This window comes from Rhinolophus sinicus, linkage group LG18 (assembly GCF_036562045.2).
Source record: "Rhinolophus sinicus isolate RSC01 linkage group LG18, ASM3656204v1, whole genome shotgun sequence".
NCBI lineage: Eukaryota > Metazoa > Chordata > Mammalia > Chiroptera > Rhinolophidae > Rhinolophus > Rhinolophus sinicus.
Window position 1 is genome coordinate 17,299,443 of NC_133767.1, and position 21,282 is coordinate 17,320,724.

Here is a 21,282-nt window from a genome sequence, read left to right on the forward strand (position 1 = left end):
CTCATCTCCAAAGAGAAACTAAGCAGGTTACGTTAGTTTAAAATTTTATTTTTTTTTCTTTTTTTTTTTAATCTTTTTATGTAATAAAAAGTAAAAGTCCTTGTCCAACCATCCTCGTGGGGGCGCCTGTCTCTCACACAGGTCACTCAAGTTAATGGGGAAGAAAGAACAGGGGGCCCAAGTCGGAGGTTATAAATAATAGAAAATAAAAGATCTTTCGTCTTCAGCGGGGGGTAGGTAAGAGGATGGGAGGGCAAGATGGGGGGACGGGCAGGGGCAGAGCAGGAACCCCCCACCCCCGCTGGACCCTGGCCCTGCCCACTTTGAGGCCCCCCCCATTCAAGGTGCTTGGCAGGAATTCCCCAGCTCCCCCTGGGGGAAAGGGGGGATTTGGGGGGCTGGGACTGGTCCGGGCTGCTGGGGGAAGAGACATAGGTCACTCTTCCCTCCACTCATGGAGGTCTCAGGTCGCGGCCAGGACAATCTTCAGTTCCCCGGGGGGTGGAAGGGGAGCTGCTGGGAGGGATGAGATTGAACTGGTTGGAGGGGAAAGAGAAGAGAGCAGGAGCATTAGAACCCAAGCAGCTGTCCCTTCATCCAATGCCGTCCAGTGTGGGGTGTGGGGGTGTTTGGGTAGGAGCGGCCTCCTCAAGGTGTCTCATGGGGCTGTGAGAAGCACAGGTCAAACGCTGTTCCCAGTGAGCCAGAGCCCTCACTTGTGTGCCCAGCTCAGCCCCCCACACCCCAGCCTGGCCCTGTCTGCTGCGCTGACCTTACCTCGGCTAAGTCAGGAGGCAGTCGGGGTCACTGAGAGCTGGGGAGGCAGTGGGGAGGGGGGCTGCTGGATCACAACTGAGCGAGGACGGAGGGAAGCAAAGGACAGAGCCAGGAACAAGCCCCTGGCGGCGGCGCCTGTGGCTTCTGCCCACCCTACATACTTCACAGACAGGGGCGGGTCGGCGGGCGCCCTGTGGGGCGGCCCTGCCTCCAAGACCCCTCACTCCCCGCCCAGAACCCGTGCATCCTGCCCCACCTGCAGCCCCTCAGCTCTTCCATGCCAAATTCCCCCAGCTAACGAGAACTCACGAATCCTGTCATCGGCTCCTCCTGGAAATCCAGGCGCCTGGCCAGGCTGCTCACCTTGGGGGTGTCCGATGTAGGGGTAGGGTGAGGGTGTGGAAGCTGAGAGTGCAGGCACCCCACTCTGGGGCACCGCGCCTTGGGGGGGCCCCCCATGACTCTGGGGTGGATGCAGCAGCATCACCTGGGGCGGGTGGGGAGCCCCAGGGTGAGGGGGCGGGGCTGCTGTGATTCCAGTTTGGACATGGGCCTGCAGAGAACAGAGAAAGTACTAGGGAGCACCGCGGAAGCAGGAAAGGGAGGGCCCCATGGCCCAGGTCCTCGTAGCAAACCCGACCCCGAGGGAGCAGGGCTCTCACCTGGGTAACATGGGCCATGTTGGTGAAGCCGTGGGGCAGCTGCTGGTGGGCATGGATGGCATACACAGCAGCTGGTTGGGGGAAGCTGCTCTGAGGGGACTGGGCAGAAGGTCCCGGTGGCAGAGAAGGCGGCGTGCCTGTCAGGGCCCCTGGGTGGTACAGATTCTGCTGAGGCTGTCCACTGCCCAGGTGTGGGGCCTGCCCCGCCTGGTGCTGTCAGGGGGAGCAGGGGGAGGGTAAGTGCCACCCACTCAGCTGGTACCCAGGCCTTCCACCCGCTGACCGCCGTCCGATCCTCCCCCGCTGGGGAATCACCCCTGGCTCTACCCCTCCCTTCCAGCCCCCCACCCACGCACCCACCCACTCAGCCCCCCACCGTGGCAGGCACCTGGACAGGACTGGGGGCTGCATGCTGGGACTGTGGCTGGCTCCCAGTCGGCGTGGTGGCCGGCTGCGGCTGGTGGGCATGGAGCTGCGTGGCATGGTGTGGATAGGACTGGTGAACAGTGGCTACAGCAGGAAAGACGGAGAGAATCAGTGCCGAGCACACCAAGAAGCTGAGGGGCCCAGCCTGGGAGGGGACGGGACCCTCAACTCACCGTACAGGGCCTGGGGGGTGGGCTGCTCCGCAGACGGGTACTGAGGGGTGGACGACGACACGATAGCCTGCGGGTGGCTCCCTGACGTCAGCATGCGGGGGCTGCTCTGAAGCATGGGGGCGAACACCGGCTGATGGGACAGGAAGAGAACTGGTCAGCACAGCACACTGGATGGCACGACCTGTGCCCAGCCCTGCTTGGCCCCGCCGCCACCCGCCTGTCTAACACACAATAACCCCACAACACGGACGCTCCTCTGCAGAGGAAAGCAGCGACGGCTCAGTGGACAAGGCCTCGCCACAGGTCCCACCAGAGCCCGGACCGAAGCCCACACCTGACGCCCCCACTCACTGCACTGCCTGCTGCGCTCCCCCAACCCCTCCAAGCCTGGGAGCTGGAAAGGCCGGGCTCTCCACCAGGGCCTCCCTCTGTGCCAACGTCCCTGCCGTGGCCCAGTCACCTGTGAGGGGTAGTGGGCCATGGGCTGCATCATGGCGGGCTGGCCCGGGAACTGCTGAGGGTTGTAGGGGATGTAGGAAGAGTAAGGTGTGGCGGCCACCAGAGGCGGGCCGGCGGCGGCAGCGGCCTGCATCATTGGAGGGGCAGAGGCTGGCTGGTGTTGGTCCGAGCGCTGGGGGGGCAGGGAGCCTGGGGGCAGGGGGAGAAGAGCGCAGGGCTCAAGCTCCATCTGCCAGGCGGCACTGGGCAGCGCGCCCCACTGCCCCTCCCAACCCTGCTCACCTTTGGCGCCCCGGTACTTGCCCTGCTGCCCAGGCACTGAGTTGGATACAGGATACGGATACATCTGAGGTGCCTAGGACAAGGGCATGGGTGAGGCCGGGTGACCTGTTTACAGATACCCCTCATTCAGCCACCAGATCGTGCCCTGGGCCCAGCAGGCTCTTCTCTCACCTGCACAGCTGGTCCCATGTGGATCTGAGGTATGTAGGAAATGTACTGGGGGCTGTACAGCCCACTCTGGCCTGCTGTCAGCACCGGGATGGAGGGGGTTGGATGTGTCCGGGGCCCCGGAGAAGTGGGAGTGCTGGTGGATTTATTCTGCAGAAGACGCGGAGGTTTGCATAAGGTATCTCCCCATTTCCTGTCTCCCTCCACCCCAGTCCGCCTACAGGGCAACTGCACCCGCGGAGGCTGCGTGCCAAACACTCCACGCTGTGCCTTGGTTTAGCCCCACATCAACCCTGAGACGGGCACTCTACAGTCTCCAACTACAGGTGAGGAAACCGAGGCACAGGTTAAGTGGCTGGCCAAGATCACACAGCTCGGTTAAGGACGGCGTGTTAGCCAATCAGTGCAGCCAAATGAAGGCCACGCCCACTGCGACCACACGCACACGCCCCCTGAGCCAAATGCTAAGTCCCAGCGAGAAGCCCACCAGTATTCGTCAGACATGTCACAATCCATGGCCACGCAGCCCTGACACCTGTCTGTTTCCCCCAAACCAGACCCTTGCTGCTGTCCCCACGCACCATCCGCTCCCGTCCCCTCACTGCCGAGCAGTCCCACGCGCCCCCTCCCATTCCCCTTTGTGGAAACACCAAGTCCACACTCTCCCAGCCCATCTCACCACAGACAGCAGAGGCTTCGCGGGGTTGAACTCCTTGGCGTTGGGGTTCAGCGTTGACTTCTTCACTTGTCTGAGAGAGAAAAACACAGTAAACCCACATGGCCCCCCCTCATCTCGACCCCCCCCCCGTGCCCCCCACTCACTCAGCAACAGGGCCATCGTCCTTGTCATCGGCCTTGAGGCCCAGCGGGGGGCTGCCGGTTTGGCTTGGGCAAGGGGCAGGGGGCTGCTCGGGCCCCTCCGTGCCTCCCGCTGCTGGCAGAGGCGGCTTGTCCTCCGTATCCAACATGGACTCTGTCTTGGAAGAGACCGGGGACCCCATGGCCTCTGAAGTCAACAGGCCATCAACTTCCTTCTCCTTCCCTTTGGCCTCCTCCTTTAAGATCCGGGGAGGAAAAGGATCCAGGCTCGTCTCAGGAGAGCTGCTGGGCTGAAGCTGAAAGGAGAGTCACACCTCAGTGCCGCCTGGTCCCAACCCCAGGCCATGCTTCCTTCCTCCTTTCACCCTTGCTCTTCTCTCTTCTATCCCCCCAGCACTTCCTCTTCTGTCAGCCCCCCACACCCCCTTGATCTCTTAGCATCCTAGAACATTTCTACCCTTCTCTCACCTTAAACTGCGCCCCAAACTTTCTCAGTTCTTCCAGTTGAAAGCGTTTCTGTTCATTCTGAAGGCCAGGGACTGTGAGAAACCGTGAAAAAGGAGAAGACATACATTTCTTTTCTCAAAGTGGCTACACAGTGCCAATAGCCCCCACCCCACCCCCCAAAAAACAAAAAACAACAGGGGGTCTTGAGAATCCTCTAAGAGAAATTACACTCAAAGGGCTAATAGACACCGTTTTTGAATTCCAACAACTTTTCTAGCGGAAAGGGGCAGAAAACAAGAATCCTCACCCTTCCCAGATATCCGGGACAGCTCCTGGGACTCCAGAGTCCTCCCAGGCTCCTTGGCTGCAAGTTCTTTTACTGAAGCAAGAAGAGACAGACGCCTGAAGGTCCTTCTGTCCAGAACCACACTTCACACTGTCCACAGCCCTCAACCATCTGGCTCTTACCATCTGCGGAGGCCAGTGAGATCTTTGGAGAAGCTGGGGAAATGGAGCCTACCCCAGGGTCCACAATTGATGACGTCACAGGGATGGAAGCTGAAGAGGTGGGTACTGCTGAGCCGATGGGAGACTCAGGGCAGGAAGGTGAGACGGGGGCAGGGGCAGCCGACTTGGGAGAGCGCGGGGGGTACATCCGGCCCACTGGAAGAAAAGGGAAAGCTGTACGATGGTTACTGCTGGTTAGTGAGCAACAGGTACAGAGGACTTACTAGAAGCCCCAAGAAAAGTTTACCCTCTTGTTTTATATACGAGGTCACAAACCTAAATGCCTACAAGGGCAAGGCAGGTAACACAACAGGTCAAATGGCCTCACAGGGAACGCACGAGAGACTTGAAGCAGTTGTGACTCAGTTCCAGCCAGCTGCAGCTAGGCAGCGAGACAGGTCAGAAAATACAAGAAGCTTTCTATGATTTCTCGTTTTAAAATGTTGGCAATTAACTTAAACAAAAGACCCCTGCCAGCTAGACAGACCCATGAGTTGCTATGCTGGGCTTTCTGCACAAGGGAAACTGAGAAATTCTTTCCTAAAAAGCCTCAATCCAAACCCCAAACAGCTTTCAAAGTTTTATCTAGCAGCGGTCTCCTACCCCAGCATTCCAACAACTGACTTATTTATAGTCCTCAGCAAACATCTACCCATTTCTTCACATAACACTACTGAAATTTTACCTGCAGGAGCAGCAGGTGGAACAGAAGATTCTCCAGAAGGCCTGCTGCTGGGTGAAGACAGAGTCTTGGCACCTCTCAGAGGTCGCTGGGCCTTAGGGGACATGCGGGAAGGGCCTATTGTTCGAAGATGGGAAACAAGAGGCAGAGGACTTGCTATTACATCACCACCAGTGCACCATCCTTCTCCGCCACCTAAGTCCCTTCCCTTCCCCTTCTCACCTCCTTACTGTGCCCTTCCCTGCCCTCCACAAAAGTCCGCTTCATTACTCACCTCCGTTGATACCACGTGTCTCAGAACCAGGGCCAGGGCTGCTATTGTCAAGATGGTGAGGGCCACGAGGTGGCAAAGAGCTAAGGCCAGGCCGGCCGCCCCGAGAACTACTGCACCGAACTCCGCCCCGCGGACCTTCCCGAACTCGCTGGGGCAGAGGGATATACTTTCCCTCCCTGAGGAGAGAGAGTTCAAACGAGGTCAAGTAGCCACAAAACCCACACATTTTGGAAAGATGAAGCTCTTCCTCCTGAAGTTCACCCCCCACATATACAAACGTCTGGCACACACTGGCTCCAGCTGTGTGCTCTATCCCACTTGAACCTCTATCCTGATTCAATGTTCTGTGGCTGCAGGCTTATGACCTTCTATTGTGCCACCCCTGACCTGGCCGACGCCCCACAATCCTACCACTCCTGACCTAGAGGAAAGGTGGCATCACATTGTAGTTCACGGGGCAGCTTTTACAACATATAGATCATCATGTACAGTTTGATTTTCACAATGGGAAACATAAGACGTACATGTGAATCTGCAGAAAAAATATACATATACATACATGTGTATATACATATTTAAACTCTGAAAAAATTTTCGCCCTAAATCCATGTTACTGCGGGCAAATCACTTAACCACTTGGTTTCCATCTCCTGCACAAACGTGTGCAGAGCTCTTGACCCAGACAGCAAGCCCCAGACAGACCAGGCTGCCTCGGTCATCACCTGGGCACCGCGCTGGGACTCTCCCGGCCCGAGCCCTGCCGCTGGACCCCACTGTGCTTCTCTTCCTCAGTGCGCCCATCATCGTTCTCCATGGCGATCCGCAGGCGGTACTGGGGGCTCGACTCAATCTCCCGAGCCAATTGGGCTGCACGCAGCTCCCGCTGACGAAACTCCTCGGAGTTGTCCTTCTCTAAGGGCACCCTGAGAGGACCAGCAGACCACCACCAGCCCAGTGCCAGGGGACAAGAGAGAAAGGGTGGAACATCCCATCAGTCCCATCACAAGCTCAGGTGTGTGGGTGTTAACTGCTTCCACAACTCAGCACATATTGCACGGGCATCTATCTAGAAGGTCCCAGACACAGGAGAAAAGCATCTCTGAATCTCAGGGACACTTAGACACACACTTAAGTACGTTTTAACTTCCAGAGGCAAAGTATGGACAAGTGAACAACAAAACGGTGAAGAGGTGGCCTGGCATCAAGGATACGAGAACACCTTCCTGGGAGGAGCTCACAAGGCACAACAGGAGTGGGGAGCAGGCAGCCTGGGCACCCAGAAAAGCACAAAAAACCTCTGTTGCACCCAGAGACCTGCCCTTCTGTGGGTGACCCCATGCCTCCAACTGCACCACGTGGGGAGCACACAGACACTCACGTGTAAGAAGAGAGACTGCTGTCATAAGTGGTCTTCACACCGTAATTCTCCTCGTTGAACTTGAACATTTCATTGGGATCCCATCCATTGGACTAGGGAAGGAGGAGGGAGAGTATTTTAAAACCCAGCAAGAATGTGATAACATGGATAGACCTAGAGGGCAGCGTGCTAAGGGACAGACGTCAGATTGAGAAAGACAAATACCGTATATCACTTATTTGTGGACTCTAAGCAAAATAAATAAACAAAACAGAGACAGACTCACAGATACAGAGAACTGATGGTTACCATAAGCGAGGGGGTTTGGTGGACTGGGTGAAAAAGATGAAGGGATTAAGAAGCACAAATTGGTAGTTACACAGAGGTACAAACTGCGATGTTAACGGACATTATGTTAATGCCACCCTCCTCCCAGCACTGAAGCAAAGGAAATAGAGTCAATAATATTTACTAACCATGCATAGTGCCAGGAGGGTACTAGACTTATTGGGTGATCACTTTGTAAATTGTATAAATGTCTAACCACTATACCGTACACCTGAAACTAATATAAAATAATATTTAATATCAACTATAATTGAAAAACATTTTTAATTAAAAAATTTTGCCAATCAAAATGAAACCAAACCACCAGCAAGAAAAACATTACATCTCATTCTCCACCAGGTTGAAAAACAAAAATCTGATCAAACCAAGAGTGGAAAAAACATGGCCGGTGGGAATATCAACTAAAACTACCAACTGCAGAACAAATTGGCAATAACTAGTAAAACTGAAGTCTTAAGACTAACAAATCCAATTTCAGAGAAGTTTTGGCGTATGTGCATGGGGCTACATAACCTACATGTTCTGAAAATTCAGGAAGGAACTATTTTGAAACCATGGCAGTAAAACACAAATCGGTAAGGACAGGGACAAATACAATTTGGTGGGTACACAAGTGGGTACACATGTAAGTAGAACAGTACACAATATAGTTAAAAGCAACGAACCAGACCTACAATTTCAACATGAAACGTTAAAAGACAGGCAGGAAAAGTAAATTACTGAGCAAATTAAACATAGCAAAATAATAATGCATTCACTTATGAAAAATTTTAAATGATCCGAAGTACAGCAGTTGTTTTTCTCAGAAGGGGAACGGGCCTACGTGGTACTCGGTTCTGTCTACATCTTGTTACGTTAAAAAAAAAATGACTGGAAGCAAATATTCGTTGTCAATCACAATTGTGGGAGAACAGTATTTTTGTTTTATTACTTTCTGTACCTTTCCATTTGGAATCTGACCGCCATGAACAGGCAGTAGTAACTAAAAGATTTTCCTCCCCTCCCCAGAAGCACGTGGGCTCCAGGAATGAGGGGAATGCCAATGCCTGCCCCCGCCCAGCAGCAGGGGGTCTCGCAGGCTCGGCAGGGGCCGCACCTACCATGTCAGACTCCAGGTCGTAGTCGTCGCTGTTGCTGTCGCCGCCCTCCCAGCGCTGAAGCACCTTCTCTTTATGCTCCCCGTTCACCTTTGAGTTCATGGCGATGGCCGAATCGGTGAACTTATCTGTGGGGGTACAGTTGAGGATCAGGAGCCAGGTGGTATTTCACAGCCTTCTTTCTACCCCCGCACCCACCATAGTTCAGAAGCAAAGAAAAGTGTGTGTGTCAGGGTTTGGGGGTGGACAGGTACAGCATAAAAAGGCCCAAACAGATCAGACCAGGCTGCCTCTTAATAGTTTAAAAGTAGCAAGGAATTGAAAACAAAGCAAGGAAAATACGAAGAACCACAACATAGGCCAAATTCATTCCACTTGATCTTAGACCTCAAGACATTCTCAAGAAGAAAAATCCACCCATCTTCCTCAGGAAAAAAGGTGGTAAAGCGGGTGGTGCTGGGGGTGATGGAACTGCCCTCTGCAGCCCCACTCGGAACCTACCAGCCTGGCACAATACCTTTCGTGGCGTAATTGAAGTCCACATTTCGGAAGTGGACGAGCATGACATCACTCGGCTTAAAGACCATGGTGTCCACAATGTCTTCCCGACGAGGGCCACCTGCTGGCTCAGACGCTTTCCGGTGCACAGCATCCACGGCTAGTTCAAACTAAAAATGTCCCATTTTCCAACACCCAAGGGTCAGTATCACGAAACACGAAGGCAACACACAAGACTATTTTTCTCCTACCCTTTCTAAACTTTTCCCAACATCACATTCTCATGTGTGATGTCTTCTCAACATCAGCCGTAAGACTTGGCAAAAGCCCCAAACTTAGAAACTTACGTTTTAAGATTTAAGCGTTTTGGGGGGTGGGGGGTGGGTGATGAAGGTAAGGGGGATCAAATATATGGTGATGGAAGGAGAACTGACTCTGGGTGATGAACACACAATGGGATTTATAGATGATGTAATACAGAATTGTACACCTGAAATCTATGTAATTTTACTAACAATTGTCACCCCAATAAATTAAAAAAAAAAAAAAAAAGATTTAAGCGTTTTAACATGAAAGCACCCAACCCTCAAATTTCAGACGCACGTCTTTCACTGCTTGCACGACTCTAGCACAGGTCTACAGAAATGAGTGACAGCCACGCTGCTGTCCAGCACGTCAATTCACACCTTCAGTTAACTTTTTTCATTCTCCTCCTCCTTGCATGCACTCGAAAACTAAGCTAATTTGAGGACACTGACCTTTGAGCTCAGAGTCTTGAAGATACCTTCATAGGTGGTACCATTCTTCACCTTTACATCACAAGTGGAGCCCTGGACAGTGGGAAAAATAAAAACGTTTCCAGCAAACAGATGCATCACATTTCTCAAACCACCCAGGGGTTAGGTTCCCACTTACCACCACAGCTGTAAGGAAGTGCAGCATTCTGGAATTGTTGTAGACACCCTCAAACACCTGTCAGTAACACAGGAGCAACAAATAAAGGAAGAGCCAGGCAACACCTTACCTTCCTTCTAAATATGCACACTCCAGCCCCCCCAAAGTACGTATGTGCTGAGCCCCCTGCTCTTCTGAGCCCACCTGACCATATCTACACCTAATCTGTCCTATATTCCCACTAACAATTGTGTCTTTTAAGGTGTCTTTTAAGTCTTGGGGTGGGGGGAGGCACTCACCGGTGACTGTGGAGGTCCCTTTCCTGTGCTTTGTCCCCTGTAAGAGAAGAAAACAAGAAACTAACATAAATCTGTTCAATGCCTCTGACACGACTGATTTCAAAGGACTTGGTATCCCAGAACCACAGCCCACGTGAAGATGCCGATCAAGACTACAGTGACTCAACATGACTTTCAAACTCTCACCTCAGAGGAAGAAAGGCATTGGCAGTATAGCCAGGAAACACATTTCCTCCAAATGCCAGGAAAACGCATCGCAATCAACCACTGTTGTCAACTGCTTGTAACAGTATATCCAACACAACTGTCTCACTTTCTCCAAGGAGCCTGGGCGGCACGCTTCCGACACACCAATGCTACAGTATTCGACAACCAAAAACCCACCTCCGATATAAAAATGGAAGCTCAGGAGTGCAGACGCGAAAGGACCTGGCTCAGGCACGTTACCTCCCAAACCGAAAAGACAATCATTTTCAGCAGCCTGACGCTCCGATCCTGGGAGGCGGGTACTCCCTTTACAGCCCACCCTCTCGACCTCTTTCCTCATTCAGCGCGGTACCCACTCTGGGAGGGGTCATCAATCGCCTGGTAACCCCGCTCCTCGCTGGCTGATGTAACCGGCGGTTGAGGAGGGTGATGAGGGGGCCGTTGGCGGGGCTGGGGGACAGCGCAGCCGCAAGAGCCATCCACCGGAGGCCTCGCCCGGTCTGCGCCTGCGCACTAAAGCCCACGGGCCTCTTCAAAACCCCCTCCCGCGATCAGAACCCACTGCGCCTGCGTGTTCCGCCACGCTCAATTCCATTAACCCACACTCAGAAGAAACCGAGTGGGGTGTCCACCCCTCAATCACGAAACCCCTTCACGTACCCTCCCGGCCACTGCCCTGTATATTACCCTGGACTCCCGAACGCCTGGGTCATAAGACAGACCATCCACGCGCACGTACGTAAAGAGCGCGCGCGCGCTGGAGGTGCCCGGCCCGCAGTCCTCCCAGTGGTCTCTCCTTCCGTCCCCCCGCCCACCCCGCTCCCCTCCTACTGGCCAGACCGGGGAGGAGGAGGTGGCCACACGCTCCCAAGTCCCTCCCTCCCCATTGGCCAAACTGTGGGCCGCGCGCCCCCCTCCATTGGCTACGGCCGGGGACCCCTTCCCGCAGCTGACTCCCCATTGGCTGAAGCCGGGGACCGCGAGACCCTCCTTGGTAATGGAGCCGGGGACCCCAGATCACCTCTTCACCCCCCAACTCCTGGTTCCGACGGGGCTGCCGGGAGGCGCCCTGCCTTCCCCTAAAGCCTGGGCCGCGAGACCTGACTAGGCTCTGAGAGCTGAGCATGGCCCCTAAGTGTCCCGGCGGCTGCCGGGGGACCCTTTTCCTCCGACCTGTTAGGACCTGCGGGGGCCCATTCCCAGCTAAGGGGGGGTTGCCCACTCCCCCTGGCGCCCCTCAAAGGTGGCCGGGCTAGGAAGCCGCCTCGCGCGGTGTACTCAAGTCCCGGCCGCCGGGCCGGAACCGAGCCGCCGCTGCCTGTAGCCTGGGCTCCAGCGCCCGGAAAACCACCCCGAACCACCCTTTCTCACCTGGCGCTGCCGATGGCCGCTGCCCCTGGCCTCTCCGGATGTTGCTGCTGCGGTGGCGGGGGCTGAGGCGCCAAGATGCCCTCGGGTCCCCGGCGGAGCCCGCTCCCGGCAGCGGCTGCAGGCCCCAGGCAGGGGGAAGTGGCCGCGGGAGGCCCTGGGGGAGCCGAGGTGGAGGCTAGGGGCGCCGGGAGGCCGCCGTTGGGAGGGCTGGTGCCCCCAGGAGGCCGGCGGGCCACGGCCTGTTGCGTGGGGGGCGGCTGCTGGGGCTGGGAGGTCTGTTGTGGCGGCTGAGGCTTCAACATGATGGCAGCGTCCGGAAGGGGAATTAGGGGGAAGGAAGGGAGAGAGGCCGGGGCTAGGCCCCCACCGGAGAGCGCAGGAAGCGAGGGGAATTGGGAAGCAGGGGACCCGCCGTTGGCGGGCGGGGGGGGAGCCCCGCGGTGTCGGGGTTGGATAGAGAAGACCGCGGCGCGAGAAAGCGCCGCGAGGCGGAAGGGGAGGGGGTCTCGCGGGCCAGAGGAAAGCGAGAGGGCGCGAGCCGGCCTGGCGCGCGTGCGCGTCGCCGGGGAGAGGGGAGAGGGAGGAGCGCGCGGGCGGGAGCTCCCGAAGGGGGAGGGGCAGGGAGGGAGCGGCGGCGCGGGGTCCGCGCGCACCGGGGCGGTTAGCTCCGGCGGGGGAGGAGAGAATAAAGAAAGTGAACCTCGCGCCCCTAGCCTTTGGAATGGGGAAGGAGCAGCGCGGCGCCCACGCGCACCGAGAATTTAAGGTCTCTGGGTCTCTAGCAGCCCCAAACGCTGCCAGCCGCTGTCGCTTCACAATGAGCGTGTGAAGCGCTAGGGGAGGAGCCGAAGCAGCCGAGGAAGAACCGGCCGCCCCGCCCACTCCGCCGGCGTAGCGTTGGGATGCCTCCGCAGCCGTGGGAGATGTGCACGACGTAACGTGCAGTTCTTCCGCCACTTGGGGGCCCTTGGGCGGAGTCAAAGTGCAAAAAAAAATCCCGGGACTAGACAGGCTGCTGGCAGGTTTCATGAGGAGCTACTCTCGACCTTATCTGCTTTAAATAAAAGACGCGGGCATTACAGTTGCCAGGTTGAGCACGGCGATTTATTTTAAACTTCAATGGTTTTCAAGCCTACATGGTTTCTCCATGCCCTAGAATGAACCCTTAAACCGGAGTAAGGAAAGGAAGGCCAAAGTACAAAATGCTCCACCCAACTGCAGTGAAGGCAGCCTTCATTCATTTAAAATGGCTAGATGCGCTTGATACAACTGTAATTAAACCCTTTGCCGCCCTCAGGGAGTTCAAGCTAGTGGTAGAGTCAGACAATTAGATGAGATCTGTAATACCTTGTTTCCCCGAAAGTAAGACCTAGTCAGACGCTCAGCTCTAATGCGTCTTTTGGAGCAAAAAATATGAGATCCGGTATTTTATTAATTTTTGCTCCAAAAGACGCATTAGAGCTGACTGTCCGGGTAGGTCTTATTTTCGGGGAAACACGGTATTAGGTGAAGCACAGGGCACTAAGAAAGCAGATAGGAGTGACCCAGGATTGGGTGATGGATTTCTAGGCAGGGGGGAATGGGATGTGACAAGTTAAGAAAACTTGAGCATGGCTGGAGAATAAAATTAAAGAGGGAGGTTTTACAAAATGAATCTGGAGGGGGATCAAATATATGGTGATGGAAGGAGAACTGACTCTGGGTGGTGAACACACAATGGGATTTATAGATGATGTAATACAGAATTGTACACCTGAAATCTATGTAATTTTACTAACAATTGTCACCCCAATAAATTTTAAAAAAAAAGAAACTGGAGAGGTAAGTAACCTGGGATCAGATTTTTAGGAGAGGAACCTTATCCTCAAAGCAGTGGGGAGCCTTTTAACAGAAAATGAAGAGATCAGACTTGTATTTTTAAAGCATTACTCTGCTACCAGGAGAATGGAGTGAAGCAGTGTTGGGTCTGTGGTCTTAATTCCAGCGAAACTTGCAATATCAGTCTCACTTCCACTCCAGGCGTTAGCATGGAAACTTCCTAAGCCCTCACCTGCAAGCACATAGGTGAAAGTCTGCCTTACTCTTTGGGAAGTATTCCTTCACCCCTGCCTCACTCCTAGCTTCAAGTGTGTTAGGTTCCCTTCCTGTGTGCTTGTCCAAGAATTTCCTCCACTTTATCCAAGAGCTCTTTGAATTCTGTCTTCCTACTAGTGTCAGCTCCCGAAGGGTCGGGATCTTACTCCTACTCACTGCTCCCGCAGCACCTATGGTAGCACAATGCAGGCAGTAAATTAAATCCTCGTGAACTGAATGGATCCAAGTGATTTTTTAAGGACCATGTCTCCTGGATGGCTCAATAACACAATCCAGCTTTTTCCTGTTATTCCCTGCACCAGCTGGTGCCATGCCACCTCTCCACCCTCATTACGGGCACTCAGGTATCCCCACCCACATCCCGCTTCCCACACTGGAATTCGGTTTTGCCCCGCTAAACTTCCATTTCCACAGCTTGTCTTACCCGTATCCAACTCTGCCTGTAAACGTGCTGTTTCTTCACCTACTTTCTCATTCTTCAAGCTCAGCTGGCAGTCGGACATCCTGTTCTCGACTCGCTCCTCAGAGCACTATGGTGGTTTTGTTTATGTGGCTCTCCTTTCCACGGGAGTCTAAGGTCATTAAGGGACTGTATTTTATTCATTTCTCTATCCATATCTAGCTCCGTGGCTGGACACAGTCACTCAATTGGTAAATGAATACCATGTCTTATATACGATTTAGAAATTATATCACTGATTTAAGATGGAGTGACTTCCAGGCTATCTTGTTAGGTGATGAAAGCCAAATTCAAAAGAATATAAACTATGCTACACTTTGTGCAAGAAAGAAGGGGAAATAAAACAAATGTATCTACACATTTTTGCCAAGAAAAACTCAAGAGGGATAAACCAAAAACTAAAAATCGGTTACCTATGAGGGGTAGGAAAGATGAGGGATCTTTGGTTGCTGGGTTATATTCTTCTTGAAGGAATACAGCTTCCTTGAGTATACCTTTCCATGCAGTTTTGACTTTTCAAAGCATGTTAATGGTCAACGTATTCAAGAAATTTAATCAAGAGAGATGGACGGTATCTAAAGTCTGAATATAGATATAAATAAATGAGCCCAACTGTATTTTCAATGAATAAAAATAACACTAAAAAGGAAAAAATAGGACTCATTCAAGTAACTTTCAAGCACCCTCTGTCTAAAGAAAAAACACAGCATATAACTCTTGAATTCTTCTTAGTAATTTTGCCGTAGGGCAAGACCATGACCATTCTGAAGCTATTGAGTGTATTGTGGATTGAGCACATGACAAAATATGTAGAGGTTGGGTGCCAGGGTTCTCACTAGGGAAGTAGGGAGAAGCATATATGGAATGAGAGAAGGGAACAAAAACTTTGTGAAGCTTGGAATGGGGAGTATCAGTATAGAATTTATGGAAAAAACAAGAGGCATAGACAAGATAGATATGTGATTGATAGATTGATTTACACACATCTAATTCCCAGATCTTGCTTTCTAAATACCATTCCATAGAAAGGACCCTGGGCTCCTTGAAGAAATGGCTGATTCCAGCCTGGGCAGGAGCAAGGAAGGTACCAGATGAGCTTGGAACATTTTGTCAAGCCGGAAAATACGACGTAAGTACTAAAAAAAATTACAAGCGTATCAAAGAGACAGAAGCCAGCTTGAAGAGGCCAAATCTGGCACAAGTAACAGATTATAACTCATTAAATAACAGAAGAACCCATGCACCCACACCAGTAATAGACACAAGCATATATGCATATACACATTAAAAGAAAAAACATACAGGAGAAATAATGACTATATTCTTCAAAAATGTCCCTGGCATGACAGCCAAAGAAAGGTTGGGGAACTGTTCCATATTAAAAAGGAGGCTAAAGTGACTAACACCTAAATGAAATATTTGATCTTGGCCTAGATCCAGAAAAAAAAATTGCTATTAAAAACATTATGGGGAAAATTGATGAATTTGGAATACAGACTATAAAGTATTACATCCTCGATAAATTTCCTGAGTGTGATTAACTCTGTAAATATGTAAGAGTATATTCTTACTGAATATATATAACATATATTTATGTTCAAAGGAACATGATATATGCAACCTACTATTAAATAGCCCAAATATATACTCAGCAGAGCTCAAAGTTGCCAAGATGAGAAGCAAAAATTCTACAAATGGGTTATTAAGAATAATCGTGAGAAGAACAAGGTCCATTTTCACCCCTTGATTCTCAGACCCATGTGTAGGGGAGACAGCACCATACAATATTGGTCTCTGATTAAAGTATATACCGCATCCTATAAAACAGAACCCCATCCTTTCAGGGTGTGGTCTCCCAAGGGACACCATAATTGAGTCTTTAATAAGCCTTTCCATCCTACCGGCCATGCTGATTTGTTCCAGTAAGGATGCTGCATCCGAGACAGCAGCTACCCTTGGAGTGACCAACTGATTAAGTTTACAACTGTCCACAGTCCAGCAGCCATCTGATGTCTGCATAGGTCAGATTCCTGTCTTTGAGGGTGGCATTCATCTCTGCTGTTCTCCCAGGGATGTGATATTTCTCCTAGGTAACCCTCTTGAAAGAAAGTGGAAGTTCCAGGGGCTTTCACATCGCCCTTCCTGCCATCGTGTTTTCACTGCACAATGTGGGGATTCTGCCACGTGCCATGGATGTCTATTCCAGTTATAGTCTTAGGAACTTGGAAATAACCACAGGGTGGGACCAAGGATCAGCTGAGCCCTCTGTGAGTTGGGCCCGCGCTAACACTCCATCTACTAATATTACCTGCCCACCTTAAGCCCCCACTTTGATTGGCGGCCCATCCGGGGCATTTGGAGCCTCAGGAATTAGTGTCAATTCAGAGCCAGTATCTAGTGGTCCTCAGAAGGTCTGGGTATTTTCTTCTCCCTGATGCACAGTCACTCTAGTAAACAGGTCACAGTTCCTTTCTCAAGGAGACCCAACCGCCCTTCAATCAAGGGGCTCTGGATCTATGCTGACTTTGGTTTAGAGACTGGGAGAGACCATGGCTCTCCATGGTGGAGACTTGTCAGGTTTTGGCTACCAGAGCAAGATCCCCGCCCCCGCCGTGATATAGATTAAGCAGTTCTTTAGTAGGCTGTCCATCTATGTGTTCTTGGGAACATGCTGACCCATTAGCTACTGCCCAAGATTGCTGTGGGGCCAAGGCATTCTGGTGACTGGTTAGTCCCTGTTGCCCTGTAGAGCAGATACAGCCATCCTGTCTTTGGTGGCAATCTGCTGTCACTTGGCCTCTGGTACCACAGGGTCCCGTTACCCCCACTGAAATCAGGGAGCACATTTCAGTGGTGGCATCCTCCATAGTAATACTTTGATTACACAAACAGCAACAATGGAGTTTTTCAATAATGCAGGTGCTTTCCTCACTAATTTATTTCTCAATGCCTTACTGACGGAGGTGTCTTATAGGCCTTCTCGTGGAATGTGGTTAGGGGGTGAGTATGTTGATTTCACATGATAAATATACTCTGATTTTCCTATCTCCCTAAGCCTTCAGGTTTTCTTCTCTACATCATGGTAGGGAAGGTCTGGCATCTCAACTTCATTAAAGGTTGGTCTCTGTCAAGTTCAAGTTTCAGTCAACTTACTGAGTACACTGTTAGAGCCACGTCTAGCTGTATGAGCCAACACACTAAATCCAGACTCTCTAGAAAGTGCACCCGTATCAATGAATTCGACCCAGCCTGGTCCCACATGTTGCTCTACTTGGTCTAACACCCTCGGGATCCCCTTCCGCACATATTCCCAGGTTTCTGCTGATCTATATACCCTTTGGTATGGGTCTCACGGCAACAGGAGTCGTCGTGGTGATCTTACGGAGGATGATGATTCCCTTCCAAGGAATCGATCTAAGATGAGGTCATCACAGAGTTTTCAGGGAAAGAACACTCGCTCCTCAGACATTAGAAGGCAAGATACTTCTACGGGCATGAGAGGTTCGGAAAACAGGTATTTAGATATTTTCAGTTTCATTGTGGTTCAATTAGACATCCCTATTCCAAGTTTCAGAATCCCATTCTTTCCCAATCAGTGCCCAGAATTTACGTAAAAGAAAGCTGTGAAACTGAATTCAACAGTCCTTATAATTTATCGACTCACAAAATTATTTTTGAAAAACAGCTTAATTGAGGTATAATTAAAATACAATAAATTGTACATATTTAAAGTGCAAAACTTTGTTTTGACATACGTATACATTCATAAAACCATCACTACAACAGTGAACATACCCATCCCCCCAAAAGGTTCCTGGGGACCCTTTGTAATCTCTCCCACTTGCCCCTCTGCAAGCCTCCCATCCACAAGCAATCACTGACCTGCTTTCTGTCACTACGTATTGTTGCATCTAGAGCAGGAGTTGGCAAACATTTTCTGTGAAGGGCCAAACACTAAATAATTTTAGGTGTTGTGGGACAAGCAAAAATGAGAATATTATGTGGGAATTTGTATAACAAGAGAAAATAAAAATTTGTATTGGTAAAATTAAAAATATAATCATGATTGAGTACAATTTTTGTAATACAAATCTCCTAATGAAAAGCATGAACTTTTTTTTCTTTTTTTGGCATAACATTTTGCTTAATTGGGGTTCAAAGTTAGTGTCCCCACGGGGAGGCTGGTTAGCTCAGTTGGTTAGAGAGCGGTGCTCTTAAAAACAAGGGTGCTGGTTCGATCCCCACATGGGCCACTTTCATGCAGGGTCTCAGCTCCCCACACAAGAACGCAGGACAGGGTGAGGCCAAAAAGGAACACCCACGGAGCCACAGATACGGGAGTCATACCACTATATTCTTGCTGGTGGCTGGGTTGGAGACACAGGAAGCAAGAGCCACACGATCCACAGCCTGCCCTCCACTTCTCTGCCTGCCAACCAACCACTAGCGTAGCCACGACAGTTATATCAGTCGCTAATGGCTAACTGCTTACAGCTGATGGCCAACTAGTCACAGCTGATGGCCATCTAATAACTGCGCCAGCACCTTTCCATGTGAGGCCGAGAGCCTGGAAACTGCTCTCTGGGACTGTCCCCACATGGGCCACTGTGAGCTGTGCCCTCCACAACTAGATTGAAACAACTACTTGACTTGGAGCTAATGGGTCCTGGAAAAACACAACTTTTCATGTGTTTATTGGCTATTATTATCTCTTTTTTGGTGAACTGTCGAAATTTTTTGCCCATATTTTAATTGTGTTTGCTTTTTATTGTTGAGTTCTGAGAATTCTTCATTCTAAACCAGATATATACTTTGCAATGATTTTCTCCCAGTTGACAGCTTATCTTTTCTTTTAAAAGTAGCTTTTGAAGAGCATGTTTTTTTTATTTTTTATTTTCATGAAGTCCAATTTATACATTTGTTCTTTTATGAATTGTCTTTTTGTTGGTGTTGCATCTAAGAAATCTGCCTAATCCAAAGTAACAAAAATGTTCCTCTATGTTTTCTTCCAGAACTTTTATAGTTTTAAGTTTTATATTTAGGTCTATGATTGTTTTCAAGTTACTTTTTGTATACGGGGTGAGGTATGGATCAAAGTCTTTTTTGCATATGGGCATCTAATTATTCTAGCACCATTTGTTGAAAAGGCTATCTTTTCTCCATTGCATTGCGTTAGTGCCTTTGTCACAAGTCCGTTGTCCATTCATGTGTGGGTTTATTTCTGGACTTCCTATTCTGTTTCACTGATCAATTTTTCTATCTTTACAAGATTACAGTGCTTCAATTACTGTAGCTTTATCATGATAACTTGAAATTACTGTAGCCCTCTACTTTGCTTTTATTTTTCAGAGTTGCTTTAACTATTTTAGGTCCTTTGCATTTCCACATACATCTTAGAGATAGCTTGTCAATTTTACAAAATGTCTGCAGGGGGTTGGAGCGCCATGCTCCTAATGCCGAGGTCGCAGGTTCGATTCCCACATGGGCTGATGAGCTTCGTCCTCTACAGGTAAGACTGTGAACAGCTCTCCTGGGAGCTGGGTTGCTATGAGAAGCCGAAAGTTGGTGTGAGCTACTGCGGGCTGCTGTGTGCTACTGTGTGCTGCCGTGTGTTGCCAGGAGCGGCCAGTGGCCAGCGTGAGTGGCTGGCAGCCTGCGATAGCTGCGGTGAGCTGCTGTGAGCAGCTGACTGACCGGCGACTGGGGGAGGGCAAGGCTCATAATACCAGCCTGGGCCAGGGAGCTGTGTCCTACACAACTAGACTGAGAAACAATGGCTTGAACCGGAGTGGGGGGGTGGGGGAGGCAGCAGAAGGGGGGGGGAAGTCCGCTAAGATTGTTGGGGATCGCGTTGAAAATTGATCTATAGACCAATTTGGGAAGCACTGCTATCTTAACAATATTGAGTCTTCCAATCCATAAACTAAGAATAGCTCTGAATTTATTGAGATTATTTATCTTTAATTTCTCTCAGACATACTTTATAGTTTTCAGCATGTGTGTCTTTCACATCTTTTGTTAGGTTTGCTAATTTTTTTGATGCTGTTGTAAATGGTATTTTTTAATTTTAATTTTCAATTGTGGTTAGAATATAGAAATACGATTTTTGTGCATCTATATTGTATGCTACAACCTTAGTAAACTCACTTATTAGTTCTAGTAGCATTTTTGCAGATTCCTTTGGGCTTTAGATATGATGATCGTGTACTCGCTGCAAAGAGAATTTTACGTCTTCCTGGGAGGTTAAATCTGGTCCATGTTACTCCTTCTTGGCTGGAAATGGAACTCCTCCACATAATTAAGTTTTGTTTTTGATTGTAAGCAAAATCAGCACCCGTAGCCTGTGGCTATGGCTGTTATGGCAGCTCTCTGGTTCTGAGATTGCAACATGAGCTGCGAGTTAAAAGACTTGAACGGGTCATTTTCTCTCTGTAGGCAATCCAGCGCATTCTGAAGAATCCATCCCACACTCGTTCTCAGCGTCCTCATTAATGATTCAACGGTCCAATGTGGCAGCCACTTGGGTTATCAAGGCAGGTGTTTTAGTTGGTTCTTAGTCAAAATAAGCCACAGGTGGCAGCCTGCATCATTGTGACGCTACTGCGTGCCATGGGTTACTAACACCCCATTTCCCGTTGGCAGGGAGCTCAGCACAACGCTCCAACCCAATGGTCTGGCCAAACTAGTCCTCAAATTCCATCTTTGTGGGTCTGTCTCCTAGCAACACCCTTGGTACTGATTCTGTATCAGTCAGGGTCCAATCCTGAGGCAGAAACCACACAGTAATTTAAACAGAGAAGTTTGAACATAATCAATGAACTATTTACATAGATATTAAATGTGAATTACTACTAACTGTGAATAAAGGAGAACGCTAAAAACTACTGAAGGCTGAGGGACAGTACCTATGGAAGGAGCAAACTTGAAAAGCGAGTGCCCTCAGCAAGGCTGGGATTCAGACCTCACTGGAGAGATGTGGCT

The 21,282-nt window shown here is 50.4% G+C and overlaps 1 protein-coding gene and 1 long non-coding RNA gene across 23 annotated transcripts; one reads left to right on the forward strand and one right to left on the reverse strand.

Annotated features, from left to right (window-relative positions):
- Positions 1-32: 32 nt before the first annotated feature.
- Positions 33-12,572, reverse strand: ATXN2L (ataxin 2 like). 22 transcript variants are annotated; one of them, XM_074322891.1, is made up of 24 exons: positions 11,748-12,571; positions 10,170-10,206; positions 9,892-9,948; positions 9,735-9,806; positions 8,996-9,146; positions 8,482-8,606; positions 7,055-7,146; positions 6,399-6,599; positions 5,677-5,852; positions 5,406-5,519; positions 4,682-4,894; positions 4,521-4,592; positions 4,235-4,305; positions 3,770-4,062; positions 3,627-3,696; positions 2,951-3,097; positions 2,780-2,852; positions 2,499-2,686; positions 2,039-2,168; positions 1,828-1,949; positions 1,440-1,652; positions 1,141-1,330; positions 778-814; positions 33-513 (listed from the first exon to the last, which is right to left on the reverse strand). In XM_074322891.1, exons 1-23 carry the CDS (start codon positions 12,047-12,049, stop codon positions 783-785), a joined length of 3,141 nt encoding a protein of 1,046 aa, XP_074178992.1. In that variant the 5' UTR covers positions 12,050-12,571; the 3' UTR covers positions 33-513; positions 778-782. The 22 variants fall into 22 exon arrangements, 16 of the variants coding, with proteins under 16 accessions (XP_074178992.1, XP_074178991.1, XP_074178995.1 ...); XM_074322890.1 differs by having other exon boundaries at positions 33-536; XR_012493179.1 differs by having other exon boundaries at positions 33-536; positions 778-1,330; positions 4,682-4,876.
- LOC141569486 (uncharacterized) lies at positions 11,235-19,926 on the forward strand. The gene is made up of 4 exons (XR_012493185.1): positions 11,235-11,370; positions 15,327-15,430; positions 17,616-17,815; positions 19,811-19,926. It is a non-coding gene; the product is annotated as an uncharacterized LOC141569486 (long non-coding RNA).
- Positions 19,927-21,282: the final 1,356 nt, after the last annotated feature.

Bases quoted from the DNA above. Each gene is read 5' to 3' on its own strand.
- ATXN2L (XM_074322894.1), bottom strand. From the start codon at position 12,049: ATGTTGAAGCCTCAGCCGCCACAACAGACCTCCCAGCCCCAGCAGCCG. The intron at 4,593-4,681 runs GTAAGAGCCAGA...TTCTTGCTTCAG, and splicing joins CTCACTGGCCTCCGCAGATG to TAAAAGAACTTGCAGCCAAG. The intron at 4,306-4,520 runs GTGAGGATTCTT...GGTTTCTCACAG, and splicing joins GTCCCGGATATCTGGGAAGG to TCCCTGGCCTTCAGAATGAA.